Source organism: Chiloscyllium plagiosum, chromosome 33, assembly GCF_004010195.1.
Source record: "Chiloscyllium plagiosum isolate BGI_BamShark_2017 chromosome 33, ASM401019v2, whole genome shotgun sequence".
Taxonomy (NCBI): Eukaryota; Metazoa; Chordata; class Chondrichthyes; order Orectolobiformes; family Hemiscylliidae; genus Chiloscyllium; species Chiloscyllium plagiosum.
In genome coordinates this window covers 3,955,237-3,978,525 of record NC_057742.1, presented here as the reverse complement: position 1 = coordinate 3,978,525, position 23,289 = coordinate 3,955,237, and the positions used below count along the sequence as shown (strand labels likewise).

At 42.6% G+C, this 23,289-nt stretch overlaps 1 protein-coding gene across 4 annotated transcripts in view; it reads right to left on the bottom strand.

The window, feature by feature from the left end:
• The window catches only part of igf2bp1 (insulin-like growth factor 2 mRNA binding protein 1), a 165,683-nt gene that overhangs the window by 61,754 nt on the left and 80,640 nt on the right, over window positions 1-23,289 (bottom strand). Inside the window, exon 1 of one of the 4 annotated variants that reach the window (XM_043674803.1) lies at window positions 16,130-16,570. The exons of the other annotated variants lie outside the window; for them this stretch is intronic. Within the exon in view, the coding sequence (XP_043530738.1) occupies window positions 16,130-16,167 (38 nt within the window). The 5' untranslated portion in view covers window positions 16,168-16,570. Of the gene's footprint in view, window positions 1-16,129; window positions 16,571-23,289 lie in introns of those variants that run through there. 4 annotated transcript variants of the gene reach the window in all.

The following is a 23,289-nucleotide window of genomic DNA, read 5'->3' as shown; positions in this document are numbered from 1 at the left end:
TTAGGGTTAGGCAATAAATGTTAACTTTACTAGTGATGCCACGTCCCATGAATAAATGTAGATAAACCAAGTGAAAAGTGCAACCGACTAAATAGTTTTGGAACCTTATGAAGGTTATGTACTTCATTCATAAAATGTTGTAAAAGCACAATACATAGCAGTTTAGATTTGATAGTTATAGAGCTGTCCAAACCGCCCATGCCGACCAGATATCGCAACCTAATCTGGTCCCATTTGCCAGCACTTGGCCCATATCCCTCCAAACCCTTCTTATTCATGTCCCCATCCAGATGTCTTTCAAATGTTGTAATTTACCAGTTTCCACCACTTCCTCTGGCAGCTCATTCCATACACGTTTGAAAAAGTTGCCCCTTAGTTCCCTTTTAAATCTTTAATTGTTCCCTTCTCACCTTAAATCTATAGGTTTATAGGTTTGGATTCCCCCCACCCAGGATAAAGACCTTGTCTATTTCCCCTATCCATGCCCCTAATGATTTTATAAACCTTTATAAGGTCACCCCTTGGGCCTCCAGAGCGCGAGGAAAAATGTGTAATAATGTATGTGGCTCTTTGATAATTGTCCACATACACAATTATTTTACATATTATGTTAACTGCTCTTGGATGTACATAGCCCAAAAGTTTGCACATGGGTTCCCAGCTGTATAACAAACCACAGCAAGAGGGCATTTCCCTAAGGAACCTTTACAGCAATGGCCCCAAGTCTCATGTCACTCAAACAGCATGTCATCCTGAACATTGTGGCATTGGTCACATATAGATCTATGCCCTGGAAGACCCAGTGGTTTTGGGAAGATTAAAGAGCACCTTGCATTGAGTCAATGGCCTTCTAAAAACAGGTTGGATGCTTCTCTTGTGTGTGTTACTCTGGGGTCAGGCTGTGCAGTAGACTGCCATCTTGTGGAACTGATGGGGATGAACCTCGACAAAAAAAAGTCGGCATCTCTCTCCAGGCTCCCTGTCCAGAGGAACTTTCCAGAAGGAGACAAGTGATGGGGTCTTTTTGCCACACCCAGCCACCTTGACACAGTACACAATGATGCTGAACCACTGGCTGTGAGGGAATGATCTGCAGGAGAGGTCCCCTCACTCCACCAGCCAAATTACACCTTGGTGCATGTTTGAAAGTTCTGGTGATGAGGTGCACTATTTTTCCCGCAGGGCCTCAAGGATGATGAGTGCAAACCATTGTCTACCTAACAGACTTGTAATCAAAGTTGTTTCGCTGTCATCGAAGATTCAAGTCTCTAAGCTCACATCGTGATTCCACAGCCTTTAGAATCGTGGGTAGAGAACTCACTGAGACACAGCTGATGCCTTTCCCATGATGGGGATATTGATCCATGCGGGAAGCTAACAGACATGGCTCACCCGTGGATCAAATGTTACAGTGCAAAAGCACCTAAAGATTTGCTTGTATCAGGAGTTTGCTAACGTCAGATTTACATATATATGAGCTCTCCTTTAATCTCCTGCAGCCCAACGTATCAAGGCAGCTGTAAATGCCTCAGCCTTTGTTTCCTGGCCTGTCACTCTGGTCCAATGAAAGCATTCAGCGACGCCAGAAGCAACATTTAAGAAATCAGGAATGCAAGGAATGTCTTTAGTAAGGGAGGGTCTCACAGAACGTATAGATATTCATGTGATTCATTAGGGCCATTCCATCCTCTCCACAGGCAAACAAAAGACTCCTGCCTCAGCCACACAACATGGAGGAAAGCCCCCTCCCCCCACCTTTCCTGGAAGATTGGATCCGTGAAAAAAAAGTGTTTAAATTTGCAAAGTTGAATTGGAACATTCAGGGGAAAACATTTACAGGGTTAAGCAAAAAAAGGGCATGTCCCATGGACTAAATTGGAAGCTTTTCCAAGACGTAGAGGTATATTGGGCTGAAGGGTTTCTGTCTATGTTGTATTATTCTATGATTCTGTTACAACAGCTTTCTTCCTCTTCTGCATTCAATCTACATCCTTTGTTGTGGATTTTCACTCCATTTAACATTTCCAGTAAGGTTATTGTGATATCAGCCATGACTTATTGGGAAACACCTTCACCTCTGATTTAGAAAAAATATCACTTTAATCCCACTCCAGAGATTTGAGCAGGACTATCTAGGTTGATACTCAATGCTGAGGGAATATTGCACGGTTAAAATTGCTGGCTTTCCAATGAAAAAAAGCCAAACTAAATCCTGGCCTGCCCTATCAGGTGGACTGTAAATAATCTAATGGTTCTATTCAGTGAAGGGCAGGAGTGTTCTCCTTTATGTCCTGGCCAATACTTACCAATCAACCAATACTGCTAAAATAGCAGTAACCAATGTGTATGTGAGATCTTGCTGTGCACAGTATTGGTTACTGCAGGACAGCAGTTACTACATTTTCAAGAAGTACTTAATTGGTGATGAAGTATTTTGCGATATCTCGAAGGAATATAAATGCAAGTCTTTCAATAATGCCAATATGTATTCATAAAGCACCATCAACATGGCAAACCATTCCAAATGTGTTACCAAAAACTGGACATCAAGCCACCTGTGGAGACGTTGGAACAGATGTTGCTGATGGTCCGGGTGTTGACAAATGGACAAGGAATTCAATCTCACCCAGAATCTCGCAATGATGGTTGGAAGCCATTCAACCCATCACATCACTGCCAGCTAAGACAATGCTATTCAACCTCATTCCACTGTTCAGCTCTTGGTCTATAGCTTTGTTGGTCAAGGCAATTCTAAATCAGTAGAGGTGAAATTAGTAAACAAATAATAGACAAAGTAATTGGATGGGACTTGTGATCTTAATGCTCATACATGTATTTTTGAGCTATATTAGTCAGTGATTTCTATAGTATGAAAATCAACACCATGCCCAATTTTTTTATATTCTCAACAAGACACCTGCAGGGCCATTTTCACATTCCAGGATTGTGCATACCCGAGGGACATTATCACTCTGCTCCCACTGAGTTATACTGAGACCTGGAAAGGTATAACAATGACTGTGTGTACACTTCAGCTAAAAGCCAAAACCCAAGTCTCACAAAGTCAAATCAATTCATTGTTTTACTGAAATGTGCTGGACTAACCTCCCATTAGTGACTGGGATTGCATAACAGGTCAATTGGAGAGTTAATCCGATGGGGCACAAGGTTTCCCATTAGTTTATTGCATAATAGTGTACTAACTGAGATTGATTAGAGTTAAGATTTAGAGTGGTGCTGGAAAAGCACAGCAGGTCAGGCGGCACCCGAGGAGCAGCTTGACTGGTTCTGCTTTTCCAGCACCACTCTAATCTTGACTCTGATCTCCAGCATCTGCAGCCCTCACTTTTGCCTGAGACTGGGGTGGGCTATGTTAGGAAATTATCAGAATACCTTAAGTAAGAACTTGCATTTATATGGCACATTTCATGACTTCAGGACACTGCAAAGTGTTTTACAAGGATTGAAGGATTTGTGAAGTGTGTTCATGGTCTTAACTAGGGATGGATAATTTGTTTGCCAGAGATTCCCACATCCCTTAAAAGATGGTGTTCCCGTGTATTTGTTGTTCTCATCCTTATAGATGGAAGTGGTATGGGCTTTGGAGGTGTTTTCTAAGGTGCCTTGTGAATTTCTGCAGCAGTGTGTACTAAGCGTTGGTGGTAGAGTGAGTAGATGTTTGTGGATGTTGGACATACTTAACAGGTTTGGCAGCATCTATGGTGACAGAAACAAGAATTAATGTTTCAAGCTGATGGTTATTCACTTCTTCGGGTGTGGAATTAGAAAGCAATTTCCAACACCTAGAGCAACAGAAATCTGGATCCCAGTGACACAGAAAGACTGCAGATCAACTGAAATGTTTGAAATGTTTTTAGGGTTGAGCAATGAAGTCAACAATGGAAATGAGGGGAATGGCCTTGTGGAATTGAATAGCTTGAGGGTCATGACTTGCTAGGAGAAAGTGAGGACCGCAGATGCTGGAGATCAGAGTTAAGGGTGTGGTGCTGGAAAAGCACAGCAGACCAGGTAACATCCGAGGAGCAGGAGAATTGACGTTTCAGGCATAAGCCCTTCATCAGGAAGACCATGGCTTGCTCCCAATCATACAAATATTGGTCGACCATTTGGTCCCTCAAGCCTATTCTGCTATTCAATAAGATCATGGGTGACCCATTTGTAACCCTGGAATGCCTATTTAAATGGGCAGCTGTAAATTGACAACCAGATATCTCCACTGAGGCACTATGAACTAAAAGAAGCCTGGTGATGCACAGATGGCCTTTGTGCGCTTGTTTGTTGTAAATGTGAATGAATCGATCCTTTACAAATATCGGGTGAAGAAACATCACGAGTGCATTCACACACCCTCAATGGTGCATCACTTTAGTCTGTCCTGAGGAATGCTCCCTATTGTTTAGGGAGCTCTGGCTGTTTTCTTCAACTGTGCCCAATCGCACCGCAGCCACCCACCTCCAGCAGTCCAGCCTGTGACTGGGTTGCAATCAACCTCCAGGAATGAACATACAGATGTGACCAATTTCCTTGCCTTCGAGGCACACAGTCCACCTAATCATATGTTATTCAGAAGTGTTATTGTCGGGGCAATTTAAATGTAAAACCAAGAGACAAAACTTTTCCTGGGCTGCAGCTGGTTTCATGAGACTCATACAGAGATCAGCATCGCCAGGCCAAAACAAATTTGGTCTTTCGGTTTTTACTCAAAACAAATTCAAGGCCATTTTTCCTTCCCAAACACACTCATTGATCAGGGTCTATCTTTCAGGAGGCGTGTACTAGCTTTCAATCCCCTACCATCAACATTGACCAGAAACTGTAAGTGCCATACAAATACCATGTATACGTTAGCACAGCTAGGAGTTCAGCAGTGAGTAACTCACCTCCAGGCTCCCCAAAGTCTGTCCACCATCAGTTGTGAGGAAGGGTCACTTGACCCGAAACATTAACTCTGATTTCTCTCCAGAGATGCTGAGCTTTTCCAGCAATCTCTGTTTTTGTTTCTGTCCACCATCTACAAGGCACAAATCAGGAGTGTGGTGGAATACTCCTCACTTGCCTGGATGGGTGCAGCTCCAACAACACTCAAGAAGCTCAACACCCCATCAAGGACAAAGCAATCTGCTTGATTGGCACCACATCCACAAACATCTATTCACTCTACCACCAATACTTAGTACACACTGCTGCAGAAATTCACAAGGCACCTTAGAAAACACCTCCAAAGAGCCCATACTACTTCCATCTATAAGGCTGAGAATAACAAATACATAGGAACACCATCTTTTAAGGGATGTGGGAATCTCTGGCAAACAAATTATCCATCCCTAGTTATCCTTGATCAGATTGGCTTACTGTTGAAGTGATGCATATTGGTGTGAGTGGATGCAACAGTGCGTGGACGCAATATTGATGAGCTCCTTTGGTGACTAAATTCTTACTGTTGCTTATTTATTATTCTCTTGACTGCTGATCCTTCCTGAATGAATTAAGGAAATATGCTATCTCTTTGGTGTTACTCAGGATAACCACAATGTACTCCCTGTTGGCCCAGCTGTGGACTCATAGAATTTCAGTTTTCATAATTTGGCTGGTTTCTCTCCACATTTTAATTATCAGTTAGTCATTGCAAAGTCATTAACCAGAATATTAGTCATATGTAAATCTTAACATTTCATTATTCATCAGAAATCCACCCTGGTGAAGGTCTTTGTCTGAGTGGCTCTTTTTCTCTTTGCACTTAAATGCTCTGATTCCCCATCTCTGAACCACTGCAGCTCCTCACCCACCTGACCCTCTCTGACATCACTGTGTTGATTTGCTGGATATTGCCCATCCAATGCGACAAAGTGAACCAATCAACAGACCTGATTGGTCACACATGACAACAGAAGAACAAGTCAGGCAAAGGTGATTGCTCAGGAGGATGCCAGACTGTGGTGGTGGTGGTGAATGAAACAAGTGTTTCTATTGGTTATTGTTTGTGGATCTCTGACCTAAGTGACCCAGTGCCACACAGGGGTAAAGATATCCCCTGGAATGGAATTACCAACAAGTTTAGTGTTTGAGGTTTGTGATTTTTCTTACTCACTGACCCAGAATTTCCTTTTCCAAATGGATTGGAACAAACTCAGAAAATGATGGAGAAACTGAAGAAGAGACTCATAGGACCTGGAAACATTAATTTAATTTCTCTCTCTACAGACCTGCTGAGTTTCTTGAGCATTCAGTGTGTTTTCCTAAGTTTTAAATGCTCAGCTGACCAGGACTCAAGGATTTGAATTCTCTCCTTAAATCTCTTTGACTCTGTACCTCTCTCTTCACCTTTTAAGCTGTTCTTCAAAGTATCCATTATTTAATGGAGAAATAGCGGTGGACTAGTAATCCAGAGACCAAAAATTTGTCTCATTCACAAATATCCTTTAAAGAACGAAATCTGTGTTTGTACCCAGACTGGCTTACAAGTGACATCTCTAAAAATAATACTATTTCCAATTATCAGTTAAAGTTGGTGGGGTTAACTAACATATGTCTAGATTTAAGTCAGTCAAATAATCAATAGCTTTACTCATTTGAAGATATAACTATCACTAACATGATGAAATATTTATTCTCATGAAAGAACTTGTTGAATGCCCCAAAGCTGATGCTTTGGACCAGACTTTCACAGGTGAGGCAGTAGCTCAATGTTTCCCAACACCGTACACTTGCCTTGTTAGACTTGTCAAAAGACCTCATCACATCCAATTCTTCCTCTGGGGAGGTGGCACAAGGGACGTAGGACAGGGGAACAGGTCAACCTTCCGGGTTGTGGATGGGGCTGAGGGTAGGTGATTGCCAAGGCCTCTATTGAGCCTGTCTTAGTCCTCTGTGACTCTGACCCAAGTGTCATTGGGCTATTATGTCTTAAGGTCCTTGCCCATGTATGGAAACTCATATCCCCTTCTACCTCATGCCTAACATCCACCCCATGCCCTCCCATCCCATGCCACCTCATCAATAATAAGTAATGTCTTCACCCACCATATCCACTCATACCCCACGCCCCTTATATCTTTCTCATGCCACTTCCAAAGCCAATTAACCAATTTCTACAATCACTATACCTCAGGGTCTATCTGAAAGTAAAGACAGTAAACTACAAACAATCTTATACAACTGTCCCTAATACACACTCAATCGTGAAAAACACTCGTTCATGAATTCCATTAAAGTTTTAAAATCTCAAATGGTTAATCTCAAACAAATACATTCCTATTTAGACTGCACATCAAAGACAGCTAAACATTGAATACCCTGTTGAAACTGTTAATCAAACTGTGAACTGAATATCCACTGCTGGGGTATTTGAAGCATTTGAAACTCAGCCATGCATTCATAGTGGCATAATAACAATGCTCCGGAAATGTCAATGCCTTCACATTTCCTTTCATTTATAAGGAGCATGGGATTTAAAAGAATTTCAAATGTTTATACTTCAACTGTATTCACTCTTCAAGAGAGAGTATCCATCCATTTAATTGAGTCATGACACCCACCCCACATGTTAAAGCCTATGTAACAGCCACAAGGGGGTCTTCTGAATTCAACACTGGGTTCAAATAGCCAGCTGAGTTCAGGTTCCCTCGGCCTGACCTCCAACTTACCACTGTGAGCAGAAATTGAAACTATCACATATGCAGCCAGGATCTCTGCACCTGGATCCAATCATTTTTAAAGATCAGTGCAGTCTACTTAATTCTGGAAAAATCTGGTCCTTTCTGTCTGAATTGATGCTGAAATTGATTGTTTAGCCCTTAAAAAACTGCAACTTGAACTCCACCAAACTGAAGATTGACCGGTTAAGAGGCAGTTCATGCCATCGTGTTTGTGTTTAATCTCTGCAGGAACAACTCCCCTTCACGTTCCACATAAACAGGATTTATTCCACTTCAGATAATGATCCTATTCACTGAATCTGTCTCACAGAGGGAATCCTTCCAGATCCTATCCGCTCACTGTGTAAAAACTATTATCCTTAATGTTACTTCATTGATAGCCAAGTCCGGTACCCATGACGATGTCCTCAACCGGGACATTGGGTTCATGTAACACGACAGGTGACCCCACTACACTATACACACTCACACACTAACACAGATCCTCTCTCATACGCACACACATACACCCTCCACACTCACACCCATGCACGTACCCTCTCACAGGCGTATACCCCATCACACTCACACACATACTTTACCAAGCTTACACACACCCATACGCACACTCTCACACATGCACACACACCCACATGTATACACTCACATACAAACACTCACTCTCTCTCCTGCACAAGACACACATATATAGGTTTATGGGGTGAATCTGTATTTGCAGAATTATATTTTAGGTTGCTCAAAAAATGCATAACCTACAGTCAGGCCATGTAAGATTCTGTAAATCCGACTTTAGAAATAGAACCAGCCTGATTCAAGATTGATACACAGACAGACTTTAACCTCACACCTTTAATACATTGTCTGAGCTGAGATGACACATTTTGTTAGAAAACCTGAAGTTATCTTGAGGTCATCAAGTGGTTGAAGGAACAGTGCTCCGAAAGCTAGTGCTTCCAAAAAAACCTGTTGCACCACAACCTGATGTTGTGTGATTTTTAAGTTCTTTTAACAATCACCTTTAATCAGTATCCTCTGGTCCTCATAGAAACATAGAAAATAGGAGCAGGAGAAGGCCATTCAGCCCTTCAAGACTCCACATGATTGATCATCCAACTCCATACTCTGAATGCTTCTGCCAAAGGGGAACATCTGTTCTCTGCCTATTCTTGTTTCAACTTCCTCACAAGCAGTACAATTGATGGCTGGCTAAGGCACTTCGGAGGGCCGTTGATGTCAAACACATTGATCTGGAGTCACACATACGCCAGACCAGATATTGATGGCAAATTCCCTTCCCTAAAGGACATTAACAAACCAGATGGCTTTTCCCCATCAATCAGCAATGGTTTCATGGTCACCACTGATTCTTCATTCCTGATATCTATTGAATTCAAAATCCAACATGTGCCCTGGTGGGATTTGAACCCAGATTCCCAGAACATTAGCCAAGTTTCTGAATTAATACCACCGGGCCAATGTCTCCTGGAATCCCCACTCAAATGGCACTGTGGGTCTATCCATTAGTTGATGATTCAAGAGTGCAGCTCACCACCACTTTTTCAAGGTGCAACTAGGCTTGGGCAATAAATGTTGGCCAAACCTATAACACTCATGGCTCATTAGTGAATTTAAAAACAAAAGAGATTCCATCCAGGCTCCTCGTGATTTTGAACATATTAAGTTTAAAAAAGATATAAATGTTTTTTTGTGTACAGGACTTTTACAAAAGATATTGTTGCAGGTGTTCAGTCAAATTTTAAATAACACAAGGAGGGGTGGGTGGGGGAATTCTGAAATGAAAGGTTGAGATTTCCATTCCCCTCCCCCCAGTTAAGATCGGAAAGTTTGTTCACATTTTGGGCTGTGGTCACTGATCTCAACCAGGGATAGTCTCAGTCTGTCTGGGTGAGAGGGAGGGGAAAATACCCAGCCTTTGTTTCTGCTCCTCATCATTATCCTGTGGCCCCTGCTGTAGCATTGGGGAGAAAAAGGAATTGGTGAAATCAGGCTTAGGTATTGCTATTGTAGTCAAATAGCACATTGTTGGGGAGGATAGCAGAGAGGTGTCAATATCTATGCAACTGTAACCAGAATAGGGCAAATAACAGCACCCCACCACATGGGGTCACCACATATGAGCATGGACCAGATGTTTAAGACAATAGCTCAGTGTGTAACACTTTTGACACCGTTGTTAGAAGGTTCAAATTTAAATCAGAAACCTATGCTTTAAATCTGGCCTGACACTCCAGTGCAATACTGAGGGAGTGCTGCACTGTCAGAGATGTTGTTTTTCAGAGTGGACGTCAGACTGAGGCTCTGTCTCCCCTCCAATAAATTGTACAGCATTGAAACAGACCTTTGATCCAACCAGTCTTCATCAACCATAATCCCAAACTAAACCAGTCCCACCTACCTACACTTGGCCCATAACCCTCCAGACATTTTTATTCACGTACTTGTCCGAATGTCTTTTAAATGTTGTAACTGTAACCGCATCCACCACTTCCTCTGGCAGTTTATTCCACACACAATCTTCTCTCATGTCAATGTGATGGCTTTCCCAACATTATTTTTTTAAATTCATTCAAAGGATTGTGGGTGCCCCTTGCTAGGTCAGCATTCATTGCCCATCCCTAATTGCTTAGACGGCTGTTAACATTCAACCACATTGCTGTGGGTCGAGAGTCACATGTAGACCAGACAGTGGCAGTTTCCTTACCGAAAGGACATTAGTGAACCAGATGGATTTTTCCTGACAGTCGACCACAATTTCATGGGTAGCATGAGACCCTAAATTCGAGTTTATCTTTAACTGAATTACAATTCACCAAGTGCCATGGCAGGATTTGAATCCAGGTCTCCAGAACATTACCTGAGCCTCTGGATTAATAATCTGGCAATAATTCCAAAGAACCATCGGCTCCTCAATTCCCTTTCATAACCTAATTTGAATCTGCCTGAATTGGGCTCAAAGAGCAGTAAGACAGTGAGGCCCAAAGGTCAATATTCAAATTACAACCAAACATATTAAAGACAGATTAAAAGCCTCAGTGGGTAGACAAGCAGGAGGCCTAAGGAACACAGCAAGCCAGGCAGCATCCCCTAACCCCCTTCCTAGCCCCTCCCCCTCCTTTCCACTCCTCTCAGCCTCTAGAGTCATAGAGATGTACAGCATGGAAACAGACCCTTCAGTCCAACCCGTCCATGCTGACCAGGCATCCCAACCCAATCTGGTCCCACCTGTCAGCACCCGGCCCATATCCCTCCAAACCCTTCCTATTCAAAAACCCATCCGAATGCCTTTTAAATGTTGCAATTGTACCAGCCTCCACCACTTCCTCTGGCACCTCATTCCATACACGTACCACCATCTGCGTGAAAAAGTTGCCCCTTAGCTCTCTTTTATATCTTTTCCCCTTCACCCTTAAACCTATGCTCTCTAGTTCTGAACTCCCCCACCCAGGGAAAAGACTTAGTCTATTTATTCTATCCATACCCCTTATGATTTTGTAAATCTCTATAAGGTCACCCCTCAGCCTCCGACACTTCAGAGAAAACACCCCTAGCCTATTTAGTCTCTCCCTACAGCTCAAATCCTCCCTAATCAGATTCAGTCCTCCCACTGACCAACCAGGTCATACCCTCTGCCTGTCTTTACCTATCCCCACTTCACCACTCTGCCCCCACCAGCCCCTTTACAGCAGCTCCCCTGACACCCACCTCCAGTTCTGAGAAGGGTTACACCCAAAATGTTGACTTCTGCACCTCCTGATGCTGCCTGGCTAACTGTGTTCTTCGAATCTCCTGATAGTCTACCTTGGATTCCAGCATCTGCAGTGTTGTTTATCTTGAAGGAAAACTGTAGCAGTTCAGGCAGCATCTGTGGAGAGAAATCAGAATTTAACATTTCATGTCCAGTGAACCGGTTCTGAAGAAGGGTCACTAAACCTAAAATGTTAACTCTGTTTGCTCTCCACAATTGCTGCCAGATCAGCTGAGTTTTTCCAGCAATTTCAGTTTTCTTTTCTGATTTCCAGTATCCGCAGTTCTTTCAGTTTTTTTTGATTAAGGACAGACTATCTCTTCATTGTCATATTGGCATTTGTTGGGAATTTGCTGTGCACAAATTGGCTACTGCATTTCCAACATCAAACGGGGAGACAACATCAAATAGGAAGCCAACACTTCACACAAATCATTCACTGATTGTAAAGCTCTTTGGGGCATTTGGATGATGGATGCTACATAAATGCAAATTTTTTGTTCCTTTGAAAAGAGTTTTCTGCCTTCTATTGTTTACATCCTAGCCTCTTTATCCCTGCCCTCAGCTCCCAGTGAAGTGAGGCCTTAATGAAGTGAATGATCTTGTGAAAATAAGAGTGTGTGGATTTTACTATGCGTGTGGCGAGGTAGCGGCACAGGGGAATCGAGCCAATAATACTTCATGAAATACTCGGTGGATTTGAGGAAGCAATGCAGCTACTTTAGAACACAAGCAAACACTGGCAGCCACCAGAAAAGGCCCAGGTCAGAGGTCACACAGGACGTAAGTGCACGTCGGGTGAAAAGGATGCTGAAGAAATTTTTGGACTGCAGTTTCCTGTCACTATTGGGGTCTGAAAGCAGATCTTAATTTCCTCAAGCTTTTCTCTCAGGAGGCTGCACCACACTCACAAACTAGTTCAGGAAATGAATGCTCTGAGACACTGGTCATTGGCAGGAAGCTGGGTATTCATTCACAAGTACAAGGCTTGCCCTTGAAGGTGTCAGCTTTGGGTGACTGGCGAGTGAGCTCTCTACTTTAACTTGGAAGGTTGAAGATTCAAGCCACACCCTATAGCTTTTTGGGCTGTGTAGCCGGTTGCAGTTCCAATACCGGGGAGGGCTGCACTGTCTGAGTATCTGTCTTTCAAATGAGATCCTGTCTCCCCTCTCAGGTGAGTGGGAAAATCCCAAGGCATTATTTTGAAGAAGAGCAATAGAGTTCCAACATCTTGGCCAATATTTATCCCAGAGTCAACACTATAAACACATTTTCTGCTAATTATCCCATGGTTGCTTGTAGGAGCTTGCTGTTTGCAAATTGACTTTCACATAATCCTCAACGCAACATCATTGGCTCTAAAGTGTTTTGGATTAATGAGTGAAGCAGGAAAAATATTCTTCTCTTTCAGCACTATTGGGTATTTTGTTAAATTGGAGAAACCTTGGTATCAGTCAAGGCCCACTTTAAGACTCAACCTGGCTCAACATACAAGCTACGTAGAACATACAGTACAGAAATAAGCCATTCGGCCCAATTGGTTGATCTTTACTTTCAGTGTGAGCCTTCTCCTGCCTCTTCTCATCTCTGCCAATGAAGCTATCATTCTATTCCTTTCTTCCTTGCTTACTTATCCAGCCTCCCCTTAAATACAACCTTACAATTTGTGAACCATTAAATGTAGTGGCAAGTTCCACATTTTACAACTCTCTGGGTAAGCCCATATTTTCCTACCTTTTACTGGAAGAATATAGAACACAGTACATAGAACATTACAGTGCAGTACGGGCCCTTCGGCCCTCAATGTTGGAGCGACCTGTGGAACCAATCTGAAGCCCATCTATCCTACGCTATTCTATTTTCATCCATTTGTTTATCCAATGACCATTTAAATGCCCTTAAGTTGGTGAGTCTACTACTGTTGCAGGCAGGGCATTCCACGTCCCTACTACTCTCTAAGTAGAGAACCTACCTCTGACATTTGTCCTATATCTATCACCCCTCAATTTAAAGCTATATCTCCTCATGCTAGCCATCACCATCTGAGGAAAAAAGCTCTCACTGTCCACTCTATCTAACCCTCTGATTATCTTATATGTCTCATTTAGGTCACCTCTCAATCTTCTTCTCTCTAATGAAAACATACTCAAGTCCCTTCGCCTTTCCTCATAAGACCTTCCCTCCATATCAGGCAACATCCTAGTAAATCACCTCTGAACCCTTTCCAAAGCTTCCACATCCTTCCTATCATGCAGTGACCAGAACTGTACGCAATACTCCAAGTGTGGCCGCACCAGAGTTTTGTACAGCTGCAACATGACCTAGTCCCTCAATCCATCTACCAATAAAGGCTAACACACCATAAGTCTTCTTAACAACCCTATCAATCTGAGTAGCAATTTTCAGGGATCTATGTACATGGACACCGAGATCTCTCTGCTGGTGTACACTGCCCAGAATCTTACCAATACTCTTTATTCCTGTTACTCCTTCCAAAGTGAATCACCTCACACCTTTCTGCATTAAACACCATTTGCCATCTCTCAGCCCAGCTCTGCAGCTTCTCTAGGTCCCTCCGCAACCTGCAACATCCTTCGGCACTATCCACAATTCCACCGACCTTAGTGTCATCTGCAAATTTACTGACTCATCCTTTTACACCCTCATTCAGGTCATTTATAAAAATGAAAAGCAGCTGTGGACCCAAAACAGATTTATTAATGACTTATACCTGATATTTATGGCCTAATAATTTTATTGCATGGAGTACAGCAAAGGCAACAGTAACCAACAATATCCTGCGTGTCGTGCCATAGACTCATGGTCCAAAGCCAAACTGCTCCAGTACAGCCAAAACACTGGCATGCATCCAGTAAAGTGGACAACTGTCCAGGTATGTTCTATCCACAAATGGAAGAGCAAATCCAATCTGGCTAAATCCGGCTATCTCAGTCTATTCTAAATCATCAGCATGATGACCCACGATGCTCAAAAGGCATATGCAGTTATAAAACAATACAAATGTCAAATCCTGCCCAGGAGAAAGCATGGAACAAAGCGTTTTGCCATTATGGAGATGCTGCTGCTTTACAGTGAAGATAAAACAAGAAAGCTTTGCATTTATATATATTTTTGTGACCTTTTTGGGAAGGGTTGTGGGACTAGGGATGCTGTATTAGTGATGTGAATGCTAAGCCAGTAGAATAACATGAAGCGTTTGGATGCTGTGGTTATGAAAACATTTTTCTGAGTAAACTGGCAAAACCTGTCATAGAGCTGGAGGCAGAGTCAAGCGAAGGGATAAAAGAATTGATTGTAGCTCTGTACATGGGACAGTCAGCTGGAACCAAACCCGGGGTGATCGGGTGGGAAGTACAGCAAAGGCTTCTACTATTGCCATCGCTCTTTAATACCTGTGTGGAAATCCTATGACATGACTAGCTGAAGTACAGAAAGTTGGTAGATTCGGAGGCCAATTGGTGAAGATAGTGAGAAGTTGTAGATGAGCAGATCTTCACAAGCAGAAGATCCCCAACAGAAACAAATGCATAAAGTGAATGAAGTGACAAAAGTGTACAGAATGAAAATTTAATGCAAAAAGGGATGAATTTGGAAGAAATAATGGCAGGAAAATAGAGATTGTGGCCAAAACTGGAATGAGTATCACGATTTTCAGAACCTGGGAAATGTCTTGTCAGCAGATGGTTACTTTCCGAAAGAAATGAAAGCTAGAAGAGCAATAGCAAAGATATAAAAGAGACCTAAGAGGCAACTTTTTTACACCGAGGATGGTACATGTATTGAATGAGCTGCCAGAGGAAGTGGTGGAGGCTGGTACAATTGCAACATTTAAGAGACATTTGGATGGGTATATGAATAGGAAGGGTTTAGAGGGATGGGGTCGGGTGCTGGCAGGTGGGACTAGATTGGGTTGGGATATCTGGTCGGCATGGATGGGTTGGACCGAAGGGTCTGTTTCCATGCTGTACATCTCTATGACTGTTCAATATTAGGAATGAATAGAAATCTCAAGAAAAGCTTCATTGAGATTGTAATTTGGCATGTTTTTGCTGTTACGGTCGGAAATGTGTACTTTGGGCAAAGTGGTTCTGGGGAAGGACAGGGCTGGTCAACTGAAGAGCAATGAAGAAGTTCCCATGTGATTGGATGAGGAAAGGTCAGTTGCGGAATTCAAAAGGGTGGCAACAATTCTGAGGCACGAGAACTTACTGAAGAAGGTGGTTGAAGGAAGATTAGAGGGGCTTAGACCAAGAGGAAAATACAAGAAGATGCTGTTAGATGAACTGCAATTGAAAATGGGATGCTTCCAGGAGCAACTAAAGAGGAAGACACAACTGTCCTGTGTGGAAACAGGAGCAGAGGCAGATCACTTTATACATCTCAATGCATTTATAAAACACATGTGAATACTGTACAGGGATGACTGAACATCACAATGTTCTTACAACCAACTAATTACTTTTGAAGTGTAGCCACATTGTCGGAAATGTGGTAACCAACGTGCACGAGCAAATGGCCCATAATGTGATAATGACCAGATAATCTGCTTTCGTGTTGTAATCTTTGAGAAGTATATATTGCTCAGGACACTGCAGCTAATTTCCTTTTTGCTCTTCAAAATCCTGTCATGGGGTCTCCAACATCCACCTGAAAGGACAGACAGTACCTTGGTTTAATCTTTCGTTCAAAAGGCGATACCTCCATGTTCACTCTAAGTCACTCACTGGAATCGCGGCCTGGAGGAAAATGAATTGGAAATCCCTCCCCGACCGAACATCCAGCAGCAGCACATTGCTCACGATGGAGAGTGGCAGTCCATTTCAGTGATTTTGAACTTGACTCAGCTACAAATTATGATTGGCCACTCGGGTGAGATACTAGGCTTCAAACTGTTCCTGTATCCACTAAACAGCTGCTGGAGATCTGACACAAAACAGCTCAAAGAAAAAATACCTTGCAACCAAAACCTCCAAGGAATCCAATACTAAGCGGGCTTTTGTTAAGTTTTTTTTGAGCAAGACATCGCAATGATATCGAAGTTCAACTTCCAGTTTCCAATGGCCTCTTGCCAGGGCTGACTCACGTACAAAATTGAGTGTGCAGAAAAATAAACAGGAAGCAAGAGAGAGAACACGGGGGCAGGACAAGTCAATGTAGAACAGGAGGCTGGCACATGAGCAGTACATAGCAACACAGATGAAGACAGAGTGACATATATTCCTTCATGTCATTCGATTAAACTCCTGGAATTCCATTCTGTTCCTGTGGGTGTACATACATCACACACACTGCAGCAAGCACATTCTCTACAGGAATTACGAATGGCTAACAAATGTTGAACTTGCCAGCAATGCCAACATCCTGTGAAAGATTAATGTACAGTACATGCCAACACAGAAGACTGGCACACATGGCTTAGATGTGAGCAGAGATGCGACACAAACAAATATACAATACATGGAATAGGAGGCTGACCCAACATGCAGCGATTTCACGTGGAGGACTGGCCACATTGAAAAACCTTACTTTTGGGGAGAAACCCAGATTATTATCCATATTACTAAAACCTCATTAGGTTAACACTTTTAACTGTACCACCGAATACTTGTCAATGTAAAGAAAAACATTAAGGAATTGCATCTTATTATGTTATCCTCTTACTTGTATGGTTAGACAAACAAATGGAAATGAAAACATCGAGCCAAACATAACCAAAGCAATTTCAGGCACAATTTCACAATTAAGCCTGAAGCAGAAAGGCTACTTCTTTATAACTACAGAGCAATGTCACAAATAGGCTGTGTCACAAAAAAGGATGTGTACAGTAAGTGGTATGAATGGTTTGAATTAGTCATACTTACCCCATTCTTTAGCTGTAATCCTGAACATTTCTCTTAAGTCATAGAGTCACAAAGTTATACAGCACAGAAACAGATCCTTTGGACAGCCTCATAGTCCCATTTGCCAGTATTTGGCCCATATCCCTCTAAACCCTTCCTATTCATATACCATCCAGAAACCACTGAATTTATGTCCAATCCCCTTTTCAAATCACAACATGTTTCTGCAATATTCTACTTATCTGTTCTCCAGTCCTTGAGCTCGTTGTGGTAATGTAAATCAGTATTCCACCTCCCTCCCCCACCCGCCTCTCTAGTGACACTATAAAGGAAGTGACCTCCACCCGTTCCCCTCCCCCTCAAATCCTGCCATTCACCTCTGAGGATGATAGGGGAAGACCGTTGAGGTGGAGACTGCAGTGTTACTCAAGAGGACACTTTCCAAAGCTGCAAATTCTGAATGTTATTGTTCAATCCTCCCATTCTACTGATGAGGAAAAAAGGAAATGGAGGTCCAGAATTAGAGGTGCACTGAGATCTCTGAGGTGGAGGGGTGAGACATGGAGGGATTTGAACAGAAAGATGCCTTCTTTAAAAATTAAATTGAGTATTTGCCAAACCAGAAGCCAGTGCAATATGGGTGAGCCCAGTGTATAACCACAGTACATGAGGAGGTAGCAGCACCAGAGGGTGAGTGGGGAGGTGGGGGCTGAAAGGCTGGGGAGGCTGGATAGCAAGCAATAAATCTCCAAATGAGAGACTTGCCAACAACTGAAATCGGAAATAAAGTCCTTGAAGCGAACCCACCCACGGTTTTAATTCCAAATTACAAAAATCTAAAGAAAGAATTTGTACTCTGATCTTTATCCCTGGCCTAATGGAGTATACCACAGTTGAGGCCTGAGTTAATTATTAGTTACTAGCTGCATGAAAGCTGATAGAAGTTTTTTTTTGGATGTTTAGCTGAGAACAGTCAAGGTTCCTCAACTGGTGTTTAAATTAGCCGCTGCTACCAAGCCAGAGAGAACAATAGCAGATTGTCAGCCCTGCAATATAAATCGCTTTAACCCCTTGTTATTGGCTCGGCTTGCTAATAAATCAGGAGGCAGCAGGGGATCTGAGGAGTCTGGGCCTGCTGTGCGGACTTTTCCACATTAACTGACTCACATTTTAGTGATTACCCCCCAAACTTTTTGAAGCTATTGAGGCTGTGATTTTTTTGTTTGGTCAACTCAACCAGTCCCTTCTGTCACAGTCATTGAATTCCCAGCATCCAGGCTGACTGGCAAGCAACAACAACAGTCTGTATTTGTATGATGCCTTTAATGCAGTGATAGGTCAGAGTGTTAAATCAGGGAAGATTTGATCGATGCCAGTGGGGTGTCCAACAAGAGCCAGAAGACTTTTCACAGCCCACAGTTTGGCCCACTTGCTCTCAGGGTGCCAGACAATTACATAAGAAAGTAGTCATGATTTGGAAAGACAACACAGATTTCATCCACCCTGGGGTTTATAAAGGCAACACGAGTCTCCTCCCACTCCACTTCATCCCACCCTATTGAAATATCCTCTAATCCTTGGTGGCTCTTGTGGCAGCATCTTTACTGCTTCATCCTAAAAGCCCTATGTTCAAGTCCCACCTGCTCCATTGGTGTACAGCATCATCTCTGTATGGGTTAGTCATGTGTTTTTCTAGCTTGCCCACTAAAATCCATCTGCACAATTCAACTACTGTGGAGTACTTCCACTTTCTCACTACTCTCTGATTAAAGAAGTTTCTTCTGAATTTCCAATGGGACATGTCATTGTCAGTGACTTACCTTATTTCTACAACACCAAGTTAAAAATCACATAACAGCAGGTTATAGTCCAACAGGTTTAATTGGAAGCACACTAGTTTTCGGAGCGACGCTCCTTCATCAGGTGGTTGTGGAGGACACAACTATAAGGCACAGAATTTATAGCAAAAGTTTACAGTGTGATGTAACTGAAATTATACATTGAAAAATACCTTTATAAAGTACAATTATACATTGTACTTTGCTCAAAAACTGCATGAATTCATGTAAAACTCTGTTATCTCACTTTTTAGATTAGAATCAATCTAAACATCATGGCACAGACAGAGAACACAGGGGGCTAACACCTTCAACATATTGTCTAGCTAACACCCATTGTTAGTTAACCTGAGAATGCAACTTTTAAAAAAAGGTTTTGTGATTTACACATGAAAGAAGTGAAACTATCATGGTATTCGAACAGATGAAAGACTCAACAGACAATCAAGGTATTTTTCAATGTATAATTTCAGTTACATCACACTGTAAACTTTTGCTATAAATTCTGAGCCTTATAATTGTGTCCTCCACAACCACCTGATGAAGGAGCAGTGCTCCGAAAACTAGTGTGCTTCCAATTAAACCTATTGGACTATAACCTGGTATTGTGTGATTTTTAACTTTGTACACCCCAGTCCAACACCGGCATCTCCAAATCATGTCTACAACACCAGTGATGGATTCTTACAGAGATGAAGATGCCTTCTCTACTTTTGTTGTGTTAAATCCTTTCGTAATTTTAAATATCTCCATTTTATTTTAATATGCTTCAGCCTATTCAATCTTTCCTGACAGTTATCGTGCCTCACCCTTGAGGAAGAACCTGCATTTATATCGCACATTTAGGGCTCTTGTGATACAGTGGTTTCACCCCCACCTCTGGGCCAGGAAGCCAATTTCAAGTCTCACCTTCTCCAGATGCACGTATTAACATGTCTGCAGAGGCTGACTTTATTCCTGATGAAGGGCTTTTGCCCGAAACGTTGATTTTACTGCTCATCGGATGCTGCCTGAATTGCTGTGCTCTTCCAGCACCACTGATCCAGAATCTGGAAATATCTGTAATATTTCACGGACCCAAACTTTTGCAAAGCACTGCATAAACAATGGTTCTGGGTCATTTCTCCCTCCACAACAACTTCCATTTGCATAGTTAAAAATCACACAACACCAGGTTATAGTCCAACAGGTTTATTTGGAAATTCCTGATGAAGGGCTTATGCTCAAATCATTGATTCTCCTGCTCCTTGAATGCTGCCTGACCTGCTATGCTTTTCCAGCAACACATTCTGGATTCTGATCTCCAGCATCTGCGGTCCTTACTTTCTCCTTTGTGATATTACGGTGGATCAAGGTGATAAGATTTTAAAGGAGGCAAATAAGGCTTATCGTCATCCCACCCCAGCCAATTCAACACTTTAGATATCTCTCTCCACCTCCTAATGCTGGTGTCAGACCGTAGTTAGAACTCTCCCTTGTATATTGTGCATTTCTTTCTCTCTGCTCTCTCAATTGCAGTGCCAAACTGACTGATATACTCCTTACTGCACTGCGGACCATGTGCAGGCAGATGGGATTAGTTTAGAATGGTATCACAGTCAGCACAGACATGGTGGGCTGAAGGGCCTGTTCCTGTGGTGTATAGTTCTATGTTCTATGTGCACTGATTGGCTTCTCCCCTCCTCCCTCTTACTACAGGGATACCCAAGGATAGGATTAGGGCAAGTCAGAAGCTATCCTTTAACCCTGGAGTGCCTCTAAATGCTGAGGATTGCTCTAACCTCCTCCACGAGAGCTGGTGCAATAGTGGTAATATCACTGGACTCTTAATCCTAGAACTCTGAAACTACTGCTCGAGGAAACAAAGTGTTGAATCCTAATTGTGACAGATGGTGAAATTTGAATTTTAAAAAAAGCTAATCTAATAGCATCTATGCCTATTAATTGTAGCAAAACCCATTGGGGTCATGAAGGAAATCTGCCATCCTGGTCTGGTCTGGTCTGGTCTAGCCTGCATGTGACTCCAGATCTACCGCAATGTTGCTGACTCACTATTGCTGCCTGCTGAGCAACTCCCATGAAAATATAAATAAATCCTCATCCACCCTTGGTAATATTAATAATGTGTTCCAGCCACCGCATCCTCTTACCTCTGAAATGCCTGCCACCTCTACACCCTACCCATCCTCCATCTACACAATCATCTGATATCTCTGTAACCTCCATCAGCCTTAATCCTTCCCCAATTCTGGTCTCTTGTCAATTGCTCCACAATTGGAGGAGTCTTCAGCTATCTGGGTTGCACACTCTGGAAACCCCTCCTTCAACCTTGTGTTATTCACTTACATCTTTCCTCAGATTGTCTCTTTTACCTAAAATTCATTCATTGGCTTGATGTCAACATTTGTCTGCCGATGCCTTTGTGAATTGCCTCAGGATGTTCTACCCCATTAAAGGCACTCTAAGTCCAATGATTGTTGCATCTTCAGGGAGGAGAAGAGGAGGAACTCAGGTCACATTAGATTCCCAAACATTTGTCCCATCCAGTGCAAAGCAGCCCGTAATACTGACACCTCATCCACCACCTTGAACATTCGCTCCCTTTTTCAATAGTTCACAGTAGCAGCAATGTGTACCATCTACAAGATGAACTGTACCAATTCATCAAGTTTCCTTCATCAGCACCTTCCAAACCCACAACCATTACCATCTAGAAGGACAAGAGTAGCAGGCCCATGGGAACATCACCACCTGCAAATTCCTCTCTATTCACATTCTCACTTGAAAATATATCATCATTCATCCACTGTCACTGGGTCAAAATCCTAGAACTCCCTAGAAATCCTAGTACACTTCACCTGGCCAAAGGGCTATGCTTTGAAAGCTTGTGATTTCAAATACACCTGTTGGATTCTGACTGCATCCCTTCTGTACTGCACTCTCAGTAACCCTGCATTCAAGGACTGTAGTGGTTCAAGAAAGCAGTACACCAACACCTTCTCTAGAGCAAAGTTAAAAATCACACAACACCAAGTTATAGTCCAACAGGTTTAATTGGAAGCACACTAGCTTTCGAAGCGACGCTCCTTCATCAAGTGATTGTCACAATCACCTGATGAAGGAGCGTCGCTCCGAAAGCTAGTGTGCTTCCAATTAAACCTGTTGGACTATAACCTGGTGTTGTGTGATTTTTAACTTTGTACACCCCAGTCCAACACCGGCATCTCCAAATCTTCTCTAGAGCAAGTAGAGATGAACAATAAATGCTAGTCTAGACAGTGTTGTCAACTTCCTATGAACAAATAAAAACAAAATCTGTGTGTGGTGTCCTGTCACACACTGAAACCTCAGACCAATCTGCCAGTCCAGACAAAGCCTGGTTCTGAAAAACTGATGTTTCTGAGATACTTATCATGGGCTAACTCTAATCAGCAGTGAGCAGGTCAATCAATGGTTACATTGATTATCCAAAATATTTTTTGAACATGAGTGCTATATTTTAATCTCCAAATTCAGTCAGTTTTTGTATGTTTATTGTGTCCAAGGAACTTGCAGGAAATCAGTCTTCATCAACAGGTTCACGTATGATACAACCCCAGCATACATTTCGCAGTCTGTCACTGAAATCTCTACCCTCACCCAAACTTTACAATGCCACAGGATTTTAAATTCTGCTCCTCATGCAGATCAGGTACCAATCAAAATAATATTAAAATACACCCACTCACATGGACATATACACTCTCAGTTGAAACTTTATTGCTGGAACAGCACAGCAGGTCAGGCAGCATCCAGGGAACAGGAGATTCGACGTTTCGGGCACAGGACACTCTCACACATATACACACACTCTCCCATAAACACGCACATATTCACACTCTCTCACACACATACATATATACCCACACTCTCTCACACACATACCAACACACACATACATAGACAGACATGCCCACTCACGTATACATAGGCACACCACCTCGACACACACAGCTCTCATTTCAGTAACTCTGCCACAGCTTGCAATACCACTATTCTCCCCTTTTCCTTTGCCTGCACACCCCTATCTTGCCGTCCAATCAAACCCAGGATTTATAAGAACAGGAAGAGGCCATTCGGCCTCACACTGCTATTCACCTCAGCATTTA